Source organism: Cordyceps fumosorosea (assembly GCF_001636725.1).
Source record: "Cordyceps fumosorosea ARSEF 2679 chromosome Unknown scaffold_23, whole genome shotgun sequence".
Taxonomy (NCBI): Eukaryota; Fungi; Ascomycota; class Sordariomycetes; order Hypocreales; family Cordycipitaceae; genus Cordyceps; species Cordyceps fumosorosea.
In genome coordinates, this window is record NW_017387323.1 from 200846 (window position 1) to 216889 (window position 16044).

A 16044-nucleotide genomic window follows, 5' to 3' on the forward strand; every position below is an offset into this window, starting at 1 on the left:
GAATGCTTGTTCTTATGCTGCCAGTCTTTTTCTTACTTACATACTATACAAATACGCCAGATCGGGCGCGCAGGTAGGCAGGAGAGGAGTAAGAAACTCGCTGGTCGCTGTAGTACCCTTTTTCTACCCCTTATTGATACAACTTTGGTCTCGTCTCTTGAACCCTTTCACCGACCGCAAGAAGCGTCCTATTTCAGGGGCTTGATGCCCTTGTGAATGGCCGCGACACCACCCGTCAGGTTCTCGTAGCCGCAACCGGCCACCTCGAAGCCGGCGTCCTTGATGAGGTCGCGGAACTCGTCCTGGCTGGGGAAGCGCTCGATGCTCTCCACGAGGTACTGGTAGCTGTCGCGGTCGGCGGCGACGAGCTGGCCGATGAGCGGGATGGCGCCAAAGGACCAGCGCTTGTAGGCGGCGTTGAGCAGCGGGTTGCCGACCTTGCTGAACTCCATGCAGGCGAAGACGCCGCCGGGCTTGAGGACGCGGTGGGCCTCGCGCAGGGCGGCGGGGATGTCGGTAAAGTTGCGGATGCCGAAGGCGACGGTGTAGAGGTCGAGGGAGGCGTCGGGGACGGCGTCCTGGGGGAGGCGCTCGGCGTTGGCCTCGAGGAAGGACAGCGCGGCCTGGTGGGAGGCCGGGAGGCGCATGGAGCGCTGGCGGCCGACGTCGAGCATTGCGGGATTGATGTCGGAGACGGTGATGTGGATGTTGGGGTTGGCGTTTTGGGCGTGGGCGTGCTCGACCATGCGGAAAGCAATGTCGCCGGTGCCGCCAGCGACGTCGAGGACCTTTTGCGGGCGGCCGACGGGTGTCGTCGCGCCGGGATTCAGCGAGGAGACAAAGTAGTCCCTGGTAGAAGGAAGTTTGGTTAGTGAATGGACTATCTCGAGGAGGAGGGGAGAAGGGCCATACTTCCACAGACGGTGTACGCCAAAGGACATGAGGTCATTCATCTTGTCGTAGGACTCGGCGACACTGGTGAAGACACCAGCCACACGGCCGGCCTTTTCCTCCTCATTGACCGTCTCAAAGCCGAAATGGGTGGTGCGGCTTTGCTGCGACTGCTGCTGTTGCTGCTCGGCGCTGTGGCGGCACGTGGCCGTGGTGCTGATTTGGCGGGTGAGTTGCTGTCGCGCGGTTGCGGCGCGCAGGGAGGCGGCGCATGTCCGCAGGCCGTGTCTTGAGGCCATTGCTATAGGTAGATTTGTGCTGTTGTGATGTTGTCTGTGTCGAACTGGGCTGATGGGAAAGGGTAGATGTATGGGTTGATGCTTGTGCTTGGAAATTTTGTCCCTTGCAATTCCCAATTCAGATAGGTAGGTACTCAGATATGCGGGTTCCACTTCCGGACTTTGGTCTGCCGATCTGGTAGGGTTGACGATCTTGCTATCAAGAGGCCTGAAATTAGTTTGGAGATGGTGGTCGAGTTTTCTTGTCTCGGGGAATTCTCTAGTTACAGCTCGGGTTGTATTTATGACAGCCGTTCCGTTACGCCTTGGCTGCTGCTGTTTCAGGCTGAGGAGCCTCGGTGGATGGAGATGGCTCCGCGCCGGTCGTTGCGGCGGCTGAATCGCTCCGCTCTTCAGATTCCCGTTGCTCGGCCTCTTCTTCGTCCCTTGCCTGTTTTGTCTGCACGGTATGAATCAATTTCTTGACCAAATAATGTAGGCCAAACCCGGCGAGGCCAACAACGACCAGGACCACCAAAATCGTTACTAGGAGACCCGTTTTCGAGCTGGTCATTGTTGAGCAGAGAGTTGACGATGCAAAGATGATAGTAAGGGACCTGAAGAGAATGAGATTTACAAAAAAATTTGGAGCTATTTTAATTCTTGTTTCTGGTGCACATTCATTGCTCATTCACTGCTCAGCATGGAGTGCATTGTTTCGTATGAGGCCGCCGAGCAAACGGCGCTGGCAGCTGGCAAGCATGCCTACACTCTTACAGCTGTGTACAGCAATGCAGTGTGAGCAGCAGCAAACGGGCAAGTGGTTGGCAAATTTATGTACATCAAAGTACCAACTCGACAAGCTAGGATTTTTCGCTACTTTTTTTGTTAGCTTTATTAGGGACAAGAGCATTTTGCTGCTGACCAAAGTTGGGGCCTCCCCACGCTTTCGGCGGCCGGCTTAGATGACGGGTTCAGTCGGCTCAAAGTGACGTCGCTCTGCTTCGGCTCCCCAAGCAACCCCAAACAACCACCAACAGCCGAGCATTTCCCCAGGATTTGATCTACTGTGCTGCTGCAACCTCTACAACTATACCCTCCTTCTTTTACTTTTACCCGTCTTCATTTTCCCTTTCAGAAGAGGAGACACAGCCTCGCACGACACATAATGAAGTCTCGCATGCTGCAAAGAGTACAGCTACGGGCGTCGACCGCTACCGTCGCCAGGTCGCGCGTCGCCGCCCTTGGCTCAGTGCGCGCCGCCAGCAGCGTCTCGCAGCGTCCCAACTCGGAGTTTGTCCAGTTTCCCGGCGCACTCAAGAGTGCCTTCACACACAGCCTCAATTTCGAGAACCCGGAATCGTACAAGGCCCTGCCGACGTATCGGGTAGTCGACCAGCACGGTGTCGTTGTGGACAGCTCGTTTGAGCCGGACATTTCGGAGCAACAGGTCGTCAAGCTGTACAAGGATATGCTGTTTATTTCCATTATGGATCTCATCATGTTCGACGCCCAGCGACAGGGCCGTCTCAGCTTCTACATGGTCAGCGCCGGCGAGGAGGCGGTGAGCGTGGGAACATCCAGCGTACTGGATCCCGAGGATGTCGTCTTCTGCCAGTACCGTGAACAAGGCCTGTTTAAGGAGAGAGGTTTCACAACCAAGGAATTCATGTCACAATTATTCTCCAACAGAAATGACCCTGGCAAGGGCAGAAACATGCCTATTCACTACGGCAGCAAGAAACTCAATGTCGTACGTCCGCTCAACAGTTACAGAAATGATACGAAGTTGTACTAACACGTGGACGCAGCACACCATCTCATCACCTCTTGCCACACAGCTGCCGCAAGCCTCCGGCGCTGGATATGCTTTGAAGCTGCAAAAGTTGCAGAACCCCGAATCCAAGGCCCGCGTGTGCGCCGTCTTCTTTGGCGAGGGTGCTGCCAGTGAGGGTGATTTCCACGCCGCCATGAACATTGCTGCCACTAGATCATGCCCCGTCATCTTCATCTGCCGTAACAACGGGTACGCGATATCTACCCCAACATTAGAGCAATACCGCGGTGACGGCATCGCCAGCCGCGGCATCGGCTACGGCATCGACACCATCCGCGTCGATGGCAACGATATTTGGGCCGTGCGCGAGGCGACCAAGAAGGCGCGCGAGCTGGCGCTCCAGGACGGTGGCAAGCCTGTGTTGATCGAGGCCATGACCTACCGGGTGTCGCACCACAGTACGTCGGACGACTCGTTTGCGTACCGGGCGCGCGTCGAGGTGGAGGACTGGAAGCGGCGCGACAACCCTTTGACGCGGCTGCGCAAGTGGATGGAGACCAAGGGCTATTGGGACGAGGCCAAGGAGAAGGAGGCGCGGGACGCACTGCGCAAGGAGGTGTTACGGGAATTCAGTGCGGCAGAGAGGGAGAAGAAGCCGGCGATCAAGACCATGTTCGAGGACGTCTACGACGAGCTGACACCGGGCTTAAAGGCGCAGATGCAGGAGCTGAGGGAGCTGATCGATAACTACCCAGATGAGTACGACGTCGGCGAGTTTGAGGGTGGCAAGGAGACGTTGAAGTCCTGAATGAGTCATGTATGAAAGGAAAAAGAAGAAATACTCTGCAAAGAGAAAAAAAAGGACAAATACATAGACGCAAGTCCAGATATAGAATCTAGCTTGCGCAACGAAAATTGAAAAACCCTGCCAGTGTTACAGGCATCTGTGCAAATCAAGTTGCCTGGTCACTGGCTGCAAGATCTGGGTGGTGTAACAGCTGGCGGATACTAATAAGCAATCGTTGAGGTCTCACCAAACTCGCACACGTAGAGTCGACGGCATATTTTCTACGCACATGCACGACAAGACACGACCTCGCACAGATGGACTAGAGGTGACTTGGCCAATGGTGATACGTTAGTTAGTCGACAGCATAGGCGCGATCGACACGGCCTTCTACGGCGGGCTGGATACGAAAGCATGAAAAGAACCGTATGGTAGGTAGCCCTGCAGTGCTGAGATGTACTCTTGGTACAACAGAGTGGATGAATGGGTGAGGGAATGGCCCGGGGCACATTGCAGAACTTGCATCCAGTACCGGAGGCGCACACCATATTCTCTCTGATTAGGCAACGGCGTCGAGTACGCCAACAGCGGTAGGCCAGAAATGGAAGAATGCCTTGCCACGGACGAACTGGCTTGCTTGGGTCAACATTAGGTACATACTCGGCTGATACCAAGACTCGAAAACTGCACCAATTCTTCTGCATGTTGATGATAATGATGATAGTAGTGGTGATGTCGATAGCGACGGTCTCGTGTCTCAAACGGACGTTCACGGAGGATTTGCCACAGCGAGACAGGCTTAGCGACCTCGGTCTAAAGTCCCAGCTGGCGGATTGCATCAGACATCGAGTCTCACTGGATCGATCGGAGAGGTTTGTAAGATGACCTTGCCATGGCAGTGCCGGTGAGCGACCACATCCCAAGCTTGCATAACCGTAAAGTTAAAAGCAGTGTGCGAAGAGGGTGGAAGACAGAAGCATACCCACAGTGGGGTTCCAAGCATCCCTACGAAGCTCTCTGAATAAGCAAGCACCTTGTACCCGTACATACTGTACCTACATACATACATACATACATACACCTAAGTCGTCCTGGGCCACACTTATTAGCACCAACTCGACGCTTGCAAGTCGTCCTGTCACCTGTCGACAGCTGACCTCAGCCCGCAATTAGTACCTAACAAAACCCCAACTACTCGCCTCTACTAGCCTACATAATAACTACCTACCACCCGCAACGGAACCCGCAACCGCACCGCACCGTACACCGGAGGGCGAAACATCACGACGACCACCACACATTCCCCTCTGCGCCTCCGACTTGCACAATATACCCTCGCACGCCTCCCTCCTCCTTTTCTACCCGCGTGCGCCCACGTACAACCAGCGACGAAGAAAAAAAAACCTCCTGCTTGCCCGCTTCGAGCTCCGCGCCAAATTTACTAATGGCGTAGTCCGGGCATGGCAGAACGAACACCGGCAGGCGATAACCCAGTGCCACTTTCTCCAGACGACGCCGCCACGGCCAGCAGCGCCCGTTTGACGCCAGTCGCGCCTCCGAGGTATGCTGCCATATCTCTTTTCTTTTTATCCTGGAATACGTGAATCCCGTTCTGTCGTCCCGCTTCTCTCCCGCTCCCCCCCTGTGCGTCCTTGCCATCCTGGCTGTGACGTTGGGTGCCTCGAGCCACTGTTGCCTCTCGGTCGGCCGAGTCGATTCATCGATTCACTACCTTAGGACCCTATCGGACCCGAGCAAGCGTTTGAATTCCCCATCACTACCAACTACCCTACCTACAGCAATCTTGCGCTTCGCCATCGCTTTCTTTTTCTTCCTCATCTACCGCCTGCCCGCTTTTCGCCGTTTGAGCCGTTCTCTCGAGTGCTTGCCGCAAACACACGCCCACACACGCCCATAATCAATTCCTCGACCCAACATCTCACATGCCCGGCTCCCAGCACAGTGCCTTTCCTCCTGCATATCGGATGCCATTTCTGCCTCGGTTTTTTTCCCCGCATCTTCTCCCTGTTCTTCTTTCGAGGCGTTGTAGTCTCCAGCATGTCCACTAGAGGCTTCCTGCCATCCCCGTGAACAGCGTCTGCCAGTGCACCAGCCGGGTTCTCCAATCCCCGACGTTGCAGCACAGCTCTCATCCCTGCCTCGCCGGCTGCCTCTGCACACCACTTCTTGTGAAAAATCAGTCGCTCATGAGTTCTAGAATTACCAGGTCGTCTGCCCGTCAAGCTGCCAGCCAGGTGGCACAGACTTCAGCGGCTTCAAACCCCACGAAACCCAGTTCAGACTCCGCCGATCCCTCGACTTCTCCGAAGACCCCTCCGCTACCTCCTCGTAACAAACGCAAGGCTTCGGCGGGCTCCAAGTTGCCTGCCACAACAGCACGCCCGAGCTCCTCGGACCGAAGATCTAAGAGGCAAAAGTTACCCGAAGATACAGCCACAGCTTTTCCCGCTTTGCCTCTCAGTGCAACCACAAAAGCACTTCCCAAGGCCGTCCGGAAAGGAAAGACTTCTTCTATAATGGACCCGTCCAAGTGAGGCTTACTGTAAGATTGTTCTGTTACTTGATGCTAATACTATACTGTCAGTGATCGCACCGGCCTCAGAGAATCCACACATGACCAATTGCCATCCGACGCTTCAAACACGCGGGGAAGCCGCAGCAAGAAGTCAACACATAGCCCTCCTGGTACGCTTCTATTCATAGATGAACCCAAGACTTCTCAATGGGCTTTTTAACACTTTATAAATAGGCATTCAAGATGAGCATTCTCCTCTCTCTCGACGTTACAAGGGTCTCGCCGGCGAGGCGGATGAAGATATCGTAATGGGTGGTACCGAGGCCAGCAGAGAAGAGCTTGACCCGACTCGGAACGCCTCTACAAATCAAGCCAATGATGATGGCGAGAACGAAGAGACAAACAATAACGAGGATGCGGATGAGCCTCATGACGATGACGACGACGACGACGACGACGACGACGAAGAGGATGACGACGATGCAAATGACCGCGGCGACGCCTTCGGCGACAATGAAGACGGTGATCCTTTTGGTGCATTCGGAGCTGCCGGGTTGTCCAGCACACTCCGTGCGCTGACGGGAATGATGTCCGGCCAAACTGCTCGACTGCGTGAACTTCTTAACAGCCTGAGGGAGGACGATCTCTCTGTCCAGGTCATTGCTTTGCAAGAACTGTCCGAGTTTCTACTGGTGTCCAACGAAGACAATCTTTCTGGGCACTTCTCCCCCGATGCCTTCGTGAGAGAACTAGTCCAACTCATGAACAAGGAAGAGAGCCCGGAAGTCATGCTCCTCGCATGCCGCTGTCTGGCCAATTTGATGGAAGCCTTGCCTGCCAGTGTGGCAAATGTCGTTTATGCAAACGCCGTGCCGGTTCTATGCTCAAAGCTCCTGGAGATCTCCTTCATCGATTTGGCTGAGCAATCTCTCAGCACCTTGGAAAAAATATCCGTCGAATATCCGGCCAGCATCGTTCGTGAAGGTGGCCTTACTGCTTGTCTATCATACCTCGACTTCTTTGCCACAAGCACCCAAAGAACTGCCGTGACGATTGCGGCCAACTGCTGCAGAAACATTCCCAACGATTCATTCCCAGTTGTCCGAGATGTCATGCCGATTCTCCTGAACGTCCTGAGTAGCAACGACCAGCGAGTTGTCGAGCAAGCTTCCTTGTGTGTGTCTGGCATCGTCGAGAGCTTCAAGCACCAAGCTTCGAAGCTCGAAGAGCTGGTCAGCGTTGATTTGCTGCGAGCTGTCCTGCGGTTGCTCGTCCCTGGGACGACTAACCTGATTGGCTCCAACATTCATACTCAGTTCTTGCGCGTCTTGGCCTTTACAGCCCGGGCTAGTCCTCGCCTTTCTGCAGAGCTCTTCAAGCTTCAAGTAGTCGAAACTCTCTACCAGATTTTGACCGGTGTTTCCCCGCCGAGTGGTACAGAGGATGTTGCATCCAAGCTTGACAGCGTTATCATCATGCAAGCACTTATTCATCGACCACGTGAGCAGATCATCGAAACCTTGAATGTCATCTGCGAGCTGCTTCCAGGGCTGCCCAAGGACGCTGACCCGTTGTTCGGCGACTTCGTCGAGTTCCATGGCCTGCAGGAACCCAGCGCAGCAACAAGTAGCTCCCGGCACTCCCCTACTGAAAAGCGCCTGTCGCTCCTCAACGGTTGCAAAGACGAAGTCCGACGCTTTGCTCTAATCATCTTCCCCACTCTTACAGATGTCTTCTCAAGCACGGTCAATCTGAGTGTCCGCCAAAAGGTTCTCCAAGCACAGATCAAAATGCTCTCCAACCTTCACGAGAAGATCCTGGAGGAATCGCTTGTCCCTGTTCCGTACGCTTCCTTCCTAGCATCCATTCTCTCTCAGCAAGACCACCCTAGTCTGGTCATGCTTGGCCTGCAAGCTACAGAGCTACTCTTGAGCCGTCTGGATAAGATCTACCGTTACCAGCTGTACAGGGAAGGGGTCGTTCTTGAAATCGAAAAGCTCTCCAGCCAAGTTCCGGAAGAGTCCGTCGAAGACCCCACGAAGAAGGCCGACGGTGACCATGGCAGAGAAAGCTCTCCCACATCAGAAGACGAGGATGACGAAGATGAAGATAACGACGATGACGAAGGCGATGGTGATGATGGAGAAGAAGACGTCCAGGCCGAACAAGAACATGTCGAGCCTGAGACTGCTGAACTCGACGATGACGAAGATGGGGACCACGATGACCAAGAGCAAGACGAAAATGCTGGCGACGCGTCTCCCGTTAGTTCCAGCTCGTCCTCTGCTTCTGAGGCGGTCGCACCCCCCCGCAGATATCTTTCAGACTCTCGAACCACGAAAATTCGCATCTGCCAAGTGGCAAAGAGGTTTTTGGAGTCTCATGAAAATGAAGAACACGGCCGAGACATGAAAGCAAAGGCGAGCCTCATCATGGACGGTCTAACAAAATTGGCTGATGAATTGGAAGCCTTCTTTTTGCGTCGCACGGCCAATGATCTATCACCGTCTGCCGGAAAGGCCTTGTTCACCCAGCTGGCGGGACAATTTGACACCGATGTGCTAGAAAGTGTAACGAGTGCAGAGCTCCTTTCTTCTGGCCTTGTCCGGTCATTAGTGGAAGTATTGAGCAACCCCGACGAGGAATTGGCTCGTTTGGCGCAGTCAACCCTTTTGGAGGTTTTCATGAGCAAGAGTGTCAAGTCCAAGCCAAAGACAGCGACGGCTGAGTCGCCAGTCACGCCATTCAGCATGATGATCCACAAACTGCAAGACTTGCTCAGTAGGTCAGAGCACTATGAAGTTGTTACTGTTCATCATAACACATTTGATGGCAACCGCACCAGCCCAGCTTCAATGCTTGGCAAGCAAATTCGTCTTCGTCTTGTGGCCGACGATGACTCGAATATTCCTCGTCCGTATAGAAACATCATGGTTTCCATACACGCAATTGCCACATTCAGGTCTCTCGATGATTATCTACGCCCACGCATCAGCCTTTCTGAGCGTCCGCGCATCGCTGGTAGACGCGACGGCCTTACTCAAGCTCTCGCTGCGATGGCCGGTCTGCCACTCAGCGGTGTTCCCCCTGGCTCACGCCTGACTGACGGCTCCTCATTTGCTCCTGGATCTGCGCCACCCCCCCCTCCACCTCCCCCTATCGCAGGGATGCCGCCTAGTGCATCACACTTGCGACGCGCGGTCAGCAACAAGCCGCCACGCCATCCTACGACGCCCACGAACGCCGACCAGGCTGGGGGCCCGTCACGCTCCGGGAAGAGTTTGAGAAGATCATCTCGTCGCCAGACTCAAACATCCGGAGTTCAATCTCCTGCTAACCCTCCTCCTGATGATGAGGGTGAGCAAAGCACTTTGGAGTGTGCTGATGAAAAACAGATTAGCGAGGATGACGAGGATCTCGCCGATGCCAGTGCTCTGGATGCAATTGTCGGCGAGCTTGAGGATATGGACGAGGAACCAGATACCACTGGGCCGGATGATACTTCTGCCATTGACTTTGAAGTTGCCACAACGGGCGGTGTAACAGCTCGCAAAGAAGATGGCACCAAGGTCGCAACCCCTGTAAGCGCCGAGAAGCGTCCTGCCGAACAGAGGCAGGCTCCAGCAACTTCTACGCCAGCAGGTCCATCGCGGCCAATGTCTTATGCATCGGCTCTTCAAGCTGTTCCCCAGGATTGGCACATTGAGTTTTCCCTCGATGACAAGGTTATCTCCAACGAGACAACAATTTACCGTGCCATTTTTCTGGCTGCCACCAAAACGGACGATCAGCACATTAGCCGGAGTATCTGGTCTGCCACTCATCCCATCAAGTTCAAACGAGTTCCCGGACCGCAGGGTATGGAACCAACGGCAGTAACTGCAAACACTGAGGCGGAATCGGAATCTCCAGATGGCATCCCAGCGTCACTCGCTAAGAACCCCACCACAGCCTCCATCCTGCGTCTCCTGAACATTCTTCATGAGCTCAACGAAAACATTGAGGACGTTTTAATCACAAATGACCAGACAATCGGCCTCAACGTTGAGCCGCCTTCACAGTTCGTCAGTACGAAACTGACAGCCAAGCTTAACCGCCAGCTAGAAGAGCCGCTCATTGTAGCTAGCAGGTGCTTGCCTAGCTGGTCGGAAGATCTGGCTCGACTATACCCATTCCTGTTTCCTTTCGAGACGCGCCATCTCTTCCTTCAGTCTACATCGTTTGGATATGCCCGATCGATGGCAAGATGGCAGAATGCGCAAGCTGAGGAGAACCGCCGAGATCGCCACAACGAGCGCCCTTTCTTAGGCCGCCTTCAAAGGCAAAAGGTCCGAATTTCTCGGCTCAAGATCCTCGAGTCTGCACTTAAGGTTATGGAGCTGTATGGTGCCTCACAGAGTATCCTTGAGGTCGAATACTTTGAAGAAGTTGGCACTGGTCTTGGGCCGACCCTGGAATTTTACTCGAGCGTTTCGAAAGAATTCGCCAAGAAGAAGTTGCGTCTCTGGCGTGATGTTGATAACACGGGGTCCGACGAATTCGTATCTGGTCCCTCTGGGCTATTCCCTCGACCACTAAGTACAGAAGAACTGGGCACACCTAACGGAGAGCGCATTTTGCACCTGTTCAAGATGCTTGGCAAGTTTATTGCACGTTCCATGATTGACTCGCGCATCATCGATATCCACTTCAACCCTACCTTCTTCCGAATTAGCGATGCTGCTGCAGCCGGGGTCAAGCCATCATTAGGCGCTGTCAAGGTCGTCGATCCGGGCCTCGCAAGGTCGCTGAAGGCCATCAAAAAGTATTCTATTGCCAAGAAGGAGATTGATGAAGATCCGACTCGAACGCCTGCACAAAAGGTTGCTGACACCGAGAATATCTGCATCGACGGCGTGCGATTGGATGATTTGTGCCTTGACTTTACGCTTCCCGGCTACCCTGGCATTGAGCTAGAACCAAATGGGCCGCAAAACCGCGTCACTATTGACAATGTTGATGTTTACCTGGACAGAGTTATCGACATGACGCTCGGCTCGGGTGTGCGCGCCCAAGTTGATGCGTTCAGAACCGGCTTCTCTCAGGTATTCCCATACACTGCACTGAGCGCCTTTACTCCCGCCGAGCTTGTCACGCTTTTTGGCAAAGTCAATGAAGACTGGTCTCTCGAAAGTAAGGCATTCGTATCTAGCCAACTTGAACATTAACTAACCAGTACCTAGCTCTTACCGACTCGATCAAGGCGGACCACGGCTTCAACATGGATAGCCGCAGCGTGAAAAATCTTTTGCAGGTCATGAGCGAGTTTGACCTCAGCGAGCGTCGCGAATTTCTTCAGTTCATTACGGGAAGCCCCAAGCTTCCAATTGGAGGATTCCGTAGCCTCACGCCCATGTTTACTGTCGTCTGCAAGCCCAGCGAGCACCCGTACACTTCAGACGACTACTTGCCGAGTGTCATGACCTGCGTCAACTATCTCAAGCTGCCAGATTATACAGACCACGATACCATGAGAAAGCGGCTTCTCACCGCTATGAAGGAAGGCCAAGGAGCCTTCCACCTTTCCTAAAATCCTTGTTATATCATGAGCATTTTCATAACTCTCTCTACCTTCTCGGTGTACAAGAGGGACACCCCACGACAATGTCGCAAGATTGTGCAGCTCCAGATCGCGTTGTCGCCGGCACAGCCCGTATGGCAGAAGCAAAAGGGGCAAAGAGAGGCAGGTTAGAAGAGCGGGTGGTAATTGTATGAATGGGTTACGGGCTTGCTTTTTTGTTTTTCTACTCTATCTATATAGACTCGGCATCAGCATAAAAAATGAAGTATCGGGATATTTGATGACGAAATGAATGCATTTGCTATGTAATTAAAGGGCTCAAAACGGTCGCCGAGTATCGAAAATCAGTTTCATAATTCGTGTCCTTTTCGTTTTTCATCATACAAGCTACCACCAGGTCACTGGCGTTGCCGATTCCCTCGCTCCCTCTCCCACTACTCCTCCTCTTCCGAGTCGCAGATCTCGTCAGGCACGCGCTTGCCCTCGCCCTCCTCATCCGCCTCGTCGCGAACGAGGCTGTCTGGAAGGGTCTGGCTGCCGGTCAGCAGCTGCGACGCCTCGAGGAGGTCCTCGACGCCGCTGTACGGCATCGGGATCGACGAGCCGCCGTGGTCGTCGAAGACGAGGCTCTCCGACGACCACTCGCCCCCGGGGCGCGGCGTGACCGGCGCGCCACCGGCCCCCGCGGCCGTCGACGCCTGCGAGGCGGTGGTGGCCTGGGACGGGCGCCGACGCGCGTGCTGGAGCGGGGAGCTCGAAGGCTGGTGGGTGCGGCGGCTGCGGGCAGGCGTGGAGGAGAGCCTCGCGGAACGACGCAGCGGCGAGGAAGACGAGAGAGCAACATGGGCGGCGGCAACGCGTGCTGGCGTTGTCGCTACTTCCTCGACGGCAGCATCGTCAACCTCGTCCTCCTCGTCTGCGAACAAGGCGTGGCGGAGATTCCACAGCAGCTGACTCACGACCGCGGGCGGGAAGTAGACGTAGCGGGTGACGCGGCCTCGCAGCCACTCCTCCTCGCGCATGTCCTCCTCGCGGGCCGGGTTGTTGAGCTCGTAGACTTGCGCGGCGCGGTAGGACCAGGTACCGCGGCCGCCGCGGCCGTTGTCGCGTGTCGGCTCGTAAACGGCGGCGCCGGCGCCGGTGCCCCCCAGGCAGGCGAGGTAGCGCAGGACGCCGTCGCACAGCAGCCAGAGGCGCACCACCAGTGCGGGCACCTTGAAGGGCAGGACGATGGCGTCCTGGCGCCCCGCGGCGAGGTTGTCGAGCGTGGCGCGCGACACGGGCAGCAGCACGTCGGTGCGCGCCTGGGCGGGTGGAAGGCCCTGCAGCTTGGCGAGGGGCACGCGCTGCGACTCGAGCGGCAAGCCCTGCGTGTCGATCGGGTTGTCGTGCTGGAGGAGGGGGAGGGGGCGGCGCAGGAGAGGCGCGTCGGGGTCAGCTATGGGGATGTCGTTGGCGACGGTGCCGGGGTTCTTCTTAACGGTCCGCGCCGGCGGCGGCTTCGTCGTGATCGTGGTGGGTTTCAGCGACGACGAGGGCGGTGCGGAGAGTGGCGTGAGGGCAGCGGACCCCGGCGACGGCGCGGGACTCGACGTGCGAGGTGGGCGTGCCGGCGACGCGACGGAAGAAGAAGACGCTACGGCCGCGTAGCCGGCTCGGGGAGGAGGTGCGCTCCATTTGCGCACGCTGGACTGTAGCTGATCCATGAGGAGCTGCGTCTCGGCGCCCGCTGCGAAGCGCGCGTCCTCGTCGTCCACATCGGTGCCGTCATCGTCCTCAGTCTCCGCGCCAAAGCCATCCTCGTACTCGTGATCAGAGTCTGGGATTTCCCGCTCCGCCTTTGTCGCTTCTTCCTCGGCCGGCGGCGGCGGTAATTTTTGCGAGGACCGCGTTCGTCGGGGTGGTGGCGGCGTCGCCGGCATCGAGTCCTGCGGCTGCGGCGGCGGTTGCTGCTGGGTCGCTACGGCGCTGTCCTGCACAATCTGAGAGAAGGCGCCGTAGAATTTCTCCTCAACCTGCCCGTGCTGACTATGCGTATGTGGCGGCGGCGGAGTGGTATTCTCCTCGGCAGACTGACTCGCCTGCGTCGTCAACGCCGCGGGGGCGGTCGTCACGGCAAGTGCGGCCGATCCTTCCGCTGGCGTGCTAAATACCTCGGCCTGCGTCTGCGTCTGCGTCTGGTGCTGCTGAGAGGCTGGCGACGTCCCGTGGTGGCGCGCCTGCGTGCCTTCTCCCACGGAACTCCAGCCCTCCGTCGCGAACGAGTCCGCAATCACCAGCTCCGCTGGCTGCTTCTTCTTCCCCGCCGCCGCCGCTGTGCTGCTACCGACGATCGGGGCGCGCTTCTTGGGCTTGCCCGTGAGCTTTAGCACCGGCGACGGCGACGAGGATGACTTGCCTCGGCGCTGCGTCGACGGCGACACGTATATGTTGGGCGCGCCGTAGATGGCCGCGAAGCGTAAGGGCGAGGGCGAGACGTGCTGGGCCGACGGCGGCACGCCGAAGCGGGCGATGCTCTTGATGGGCGTCTGCGGCACGACCGACTCTTCGCGGAGCTGCTGCTGGCTTGCCGACGTCGCCTGCTGATGCTGCGTCGGCGCTGGGCCTCCTCCTACCTGTCGTCGGCGGGTGCCGCTGGGCCGCGGTGACGGGCTGTGGTCCTCCCACACCTTGTGCGGCGACTGCGACTTCGCGGCGGCGGCCCGCCTTTGGCCCGCCTGCGTTCCCATGGTCGGGCTCTGCGGCTCCTGCTGCTGCTCATCCTCGTCGTCGTGGTCGTCGCCGAGCCACTGCAGAAAACCATCGTTTTCTTTACCGCTGCCGCCGCCTAGCTCCTCTTCCGAGTCGGCATCCGAGTCAGCGACGCAAGAGGTCGTGTTGTTGCGACCGACGAGTTGGGTCAGGGTCTGCGTTTGGTACCGACGTCGGCGGGACGGCCCAGCAATGGGCGAGTCCCCGAGCGTCCTCCTACGCGCCGCCGTCGCCGCCGGGCGACCCTTCTCCTCGTCTCTCATGGTGCTCCTGCGGTGCTCCTCGCCGAGTGTCCGCCGGCGCTTCGTTTTACCCGCCGCCTCAACGAAGTCGCCCACGCGTGCGCGGCGACGGCCGCTCCTCACGACAGGCCCTTCGTCGTCGTCGTCGTCGTCGTCGTCTTCCGTATCCGGCACTCGCTGCTCCTCCTCCCCTTCCTGCTCCGTGACTTCTATCGGCTGTAGCGGCGCGTGCTTCGCCGAGGGTGACCTCCTTCGCTTCGTGCCCTTGGGCACGTTGTTCTCCTTCTCCGCCTCGTCCGCCGTCTCGTCCACCTTGTCTAGATTCTCGACGTCGCTCGCGTCCGAAATCTCAATCACGCTCTGCTCCTCGCGGAAGCTCGAGGCAAAGTCGTACTGCGTGAGCGTCTTTTGCTTGAGGGGCGGCGGCCCGCTGCTGCTGCCGCCCTCTTGTTCGTTTTCCTTGCCGTCGTCGTTGTCGTCGTCGTCATGGTTGGCCCCTCTGCCGCGGCTCCTGCGGGTCTGCTTCCCGTACGTGCGGACTCGTCGTCTTCGAGCGGGAAACTGGACTTGCTTGAGCGACGGTGTGGATTTGTAGACGATGCTGGATGGAGGGGCTGCACCGCCCGACCTTGTACGTGGCGTCATTTCTGCCGCGGCATCAAACGGATGATCTTGTCGATATGTCGGCCAGAACGGGATTCGATGCTTTTGGCGTGTCTTTCAGACACTTTTTAAGCTTTCGTTTCAAGCGGGCCAGTACGCTGTGATGGTCTCGATAATGGCTGGCTTTGTCGTGTAAAGTGGTGGAGTGATGTCAGTTAGCACCTAGATAATTACTTGGACGCGCACAAGACGCCACTCAAAACGCGCCAACGCGTCCTCTCTAATTGGTCCCCCACCGCTGTAAGCACATTATATGTACTGTACATGCCGACAACAAGCAGGCATGAAACAAGTTTGAATCCACGACAGCAACAAATACGATTTCTATCTCTTGGAACCCGCATGCCCAATTCTTCTTTTAAAACGAAATTCGATTTTTTTTCCGGCCAGCAAGGCTGCTGACGCCCAAATAAAAAACCGGCCTAATACATGCAAGTTTCGCAGCATCAACATTTCTAAGTCCAAATGCCCATAATCGTACACGCAGTAAAAATCATCCAGATTGCCTTCCCTCCCTCTCTTCATCTTCCACCATCGTCACAGGTCTCCATCTCGTACG

At 56.5% G+C, this 16044-nt stretch overlaps 4 protein-coding genes across 4 annotated transcripts; 2 read left to right on the forward strand and 2 right to left on the reverse strand.

Moving 5' to 3' along the window:
• Positions 1-188: 188 nt before the first annotated feature.
• Positions 189-1190, reverse strand: ISF_07633 (ubiquinone biosynthesis methyltransferase coq5; the record flags this gene model as incomplete). Its single annotated transcript, XM_018851236.1, has 1 exon — positions 189-1190. The coding sequence occupies one exon, from the start codon at positions 1188-1190 to the stop codon at positions 189-191; it is 1002 nt and encodes a 333-aa protein (XP_018701546.1).
• A 1147-nt stretch (positions 1191-2337) lies between these two features.
• ISF_07634 (2-oxoisovalerate dehydrogenase alpha subunit) lies at positions 2338-3754 on the forward strand (the record flags this gene model as incomplete). The annotated part of the gene is made up of 2 exons (XM_018851237.1): positions 2338-2922; positions 2981-3754. The coding sequence occupies 2 exons, from the start codon at positions 2338-2340 to the stop codon at positions 3752-3754; spliced, it is 1359 nt and encodes a 452-aa protein (XP_018701547.1).
• Positions 3755-6270: 2516 nt separating this feature from the next.
• Positions 6271-11838, forward strand: ISF_07635 (hect; the record flags this gene model as incomplete). Its single annotated transcript, XM_018851238.1, has 4 exons — positions 6271-6284; positions 6339-6439; positions 6504-11441; positions 11492-11838. 4 exons carry the CDS (start codon positions 6271-6273, stop codon positions 11836-11838), a joined length of 5400 nt encoding a protein of 1799 aa, XP_018701548.1.
• Positions 11839-12263: 425 nt separating this feature from the next.
• ISF_07636 (hypothetical protein) lies at positions 12264-15467 on the reverse strand (the record flags this gene model as incomplete). The annotated part of the gene is made up of 1 exon (XM_018851239.1): positions 12264-15467. The coding sequence occupies one exon, from the start codon at positions 15465-15467 to the stop codon at positions 12264-12266; it is 3204 nt and encodes a 1067-aa protein (XP_018701549.1).
• Positions 15468-16044: the final 577 nt, after the last annotated feature.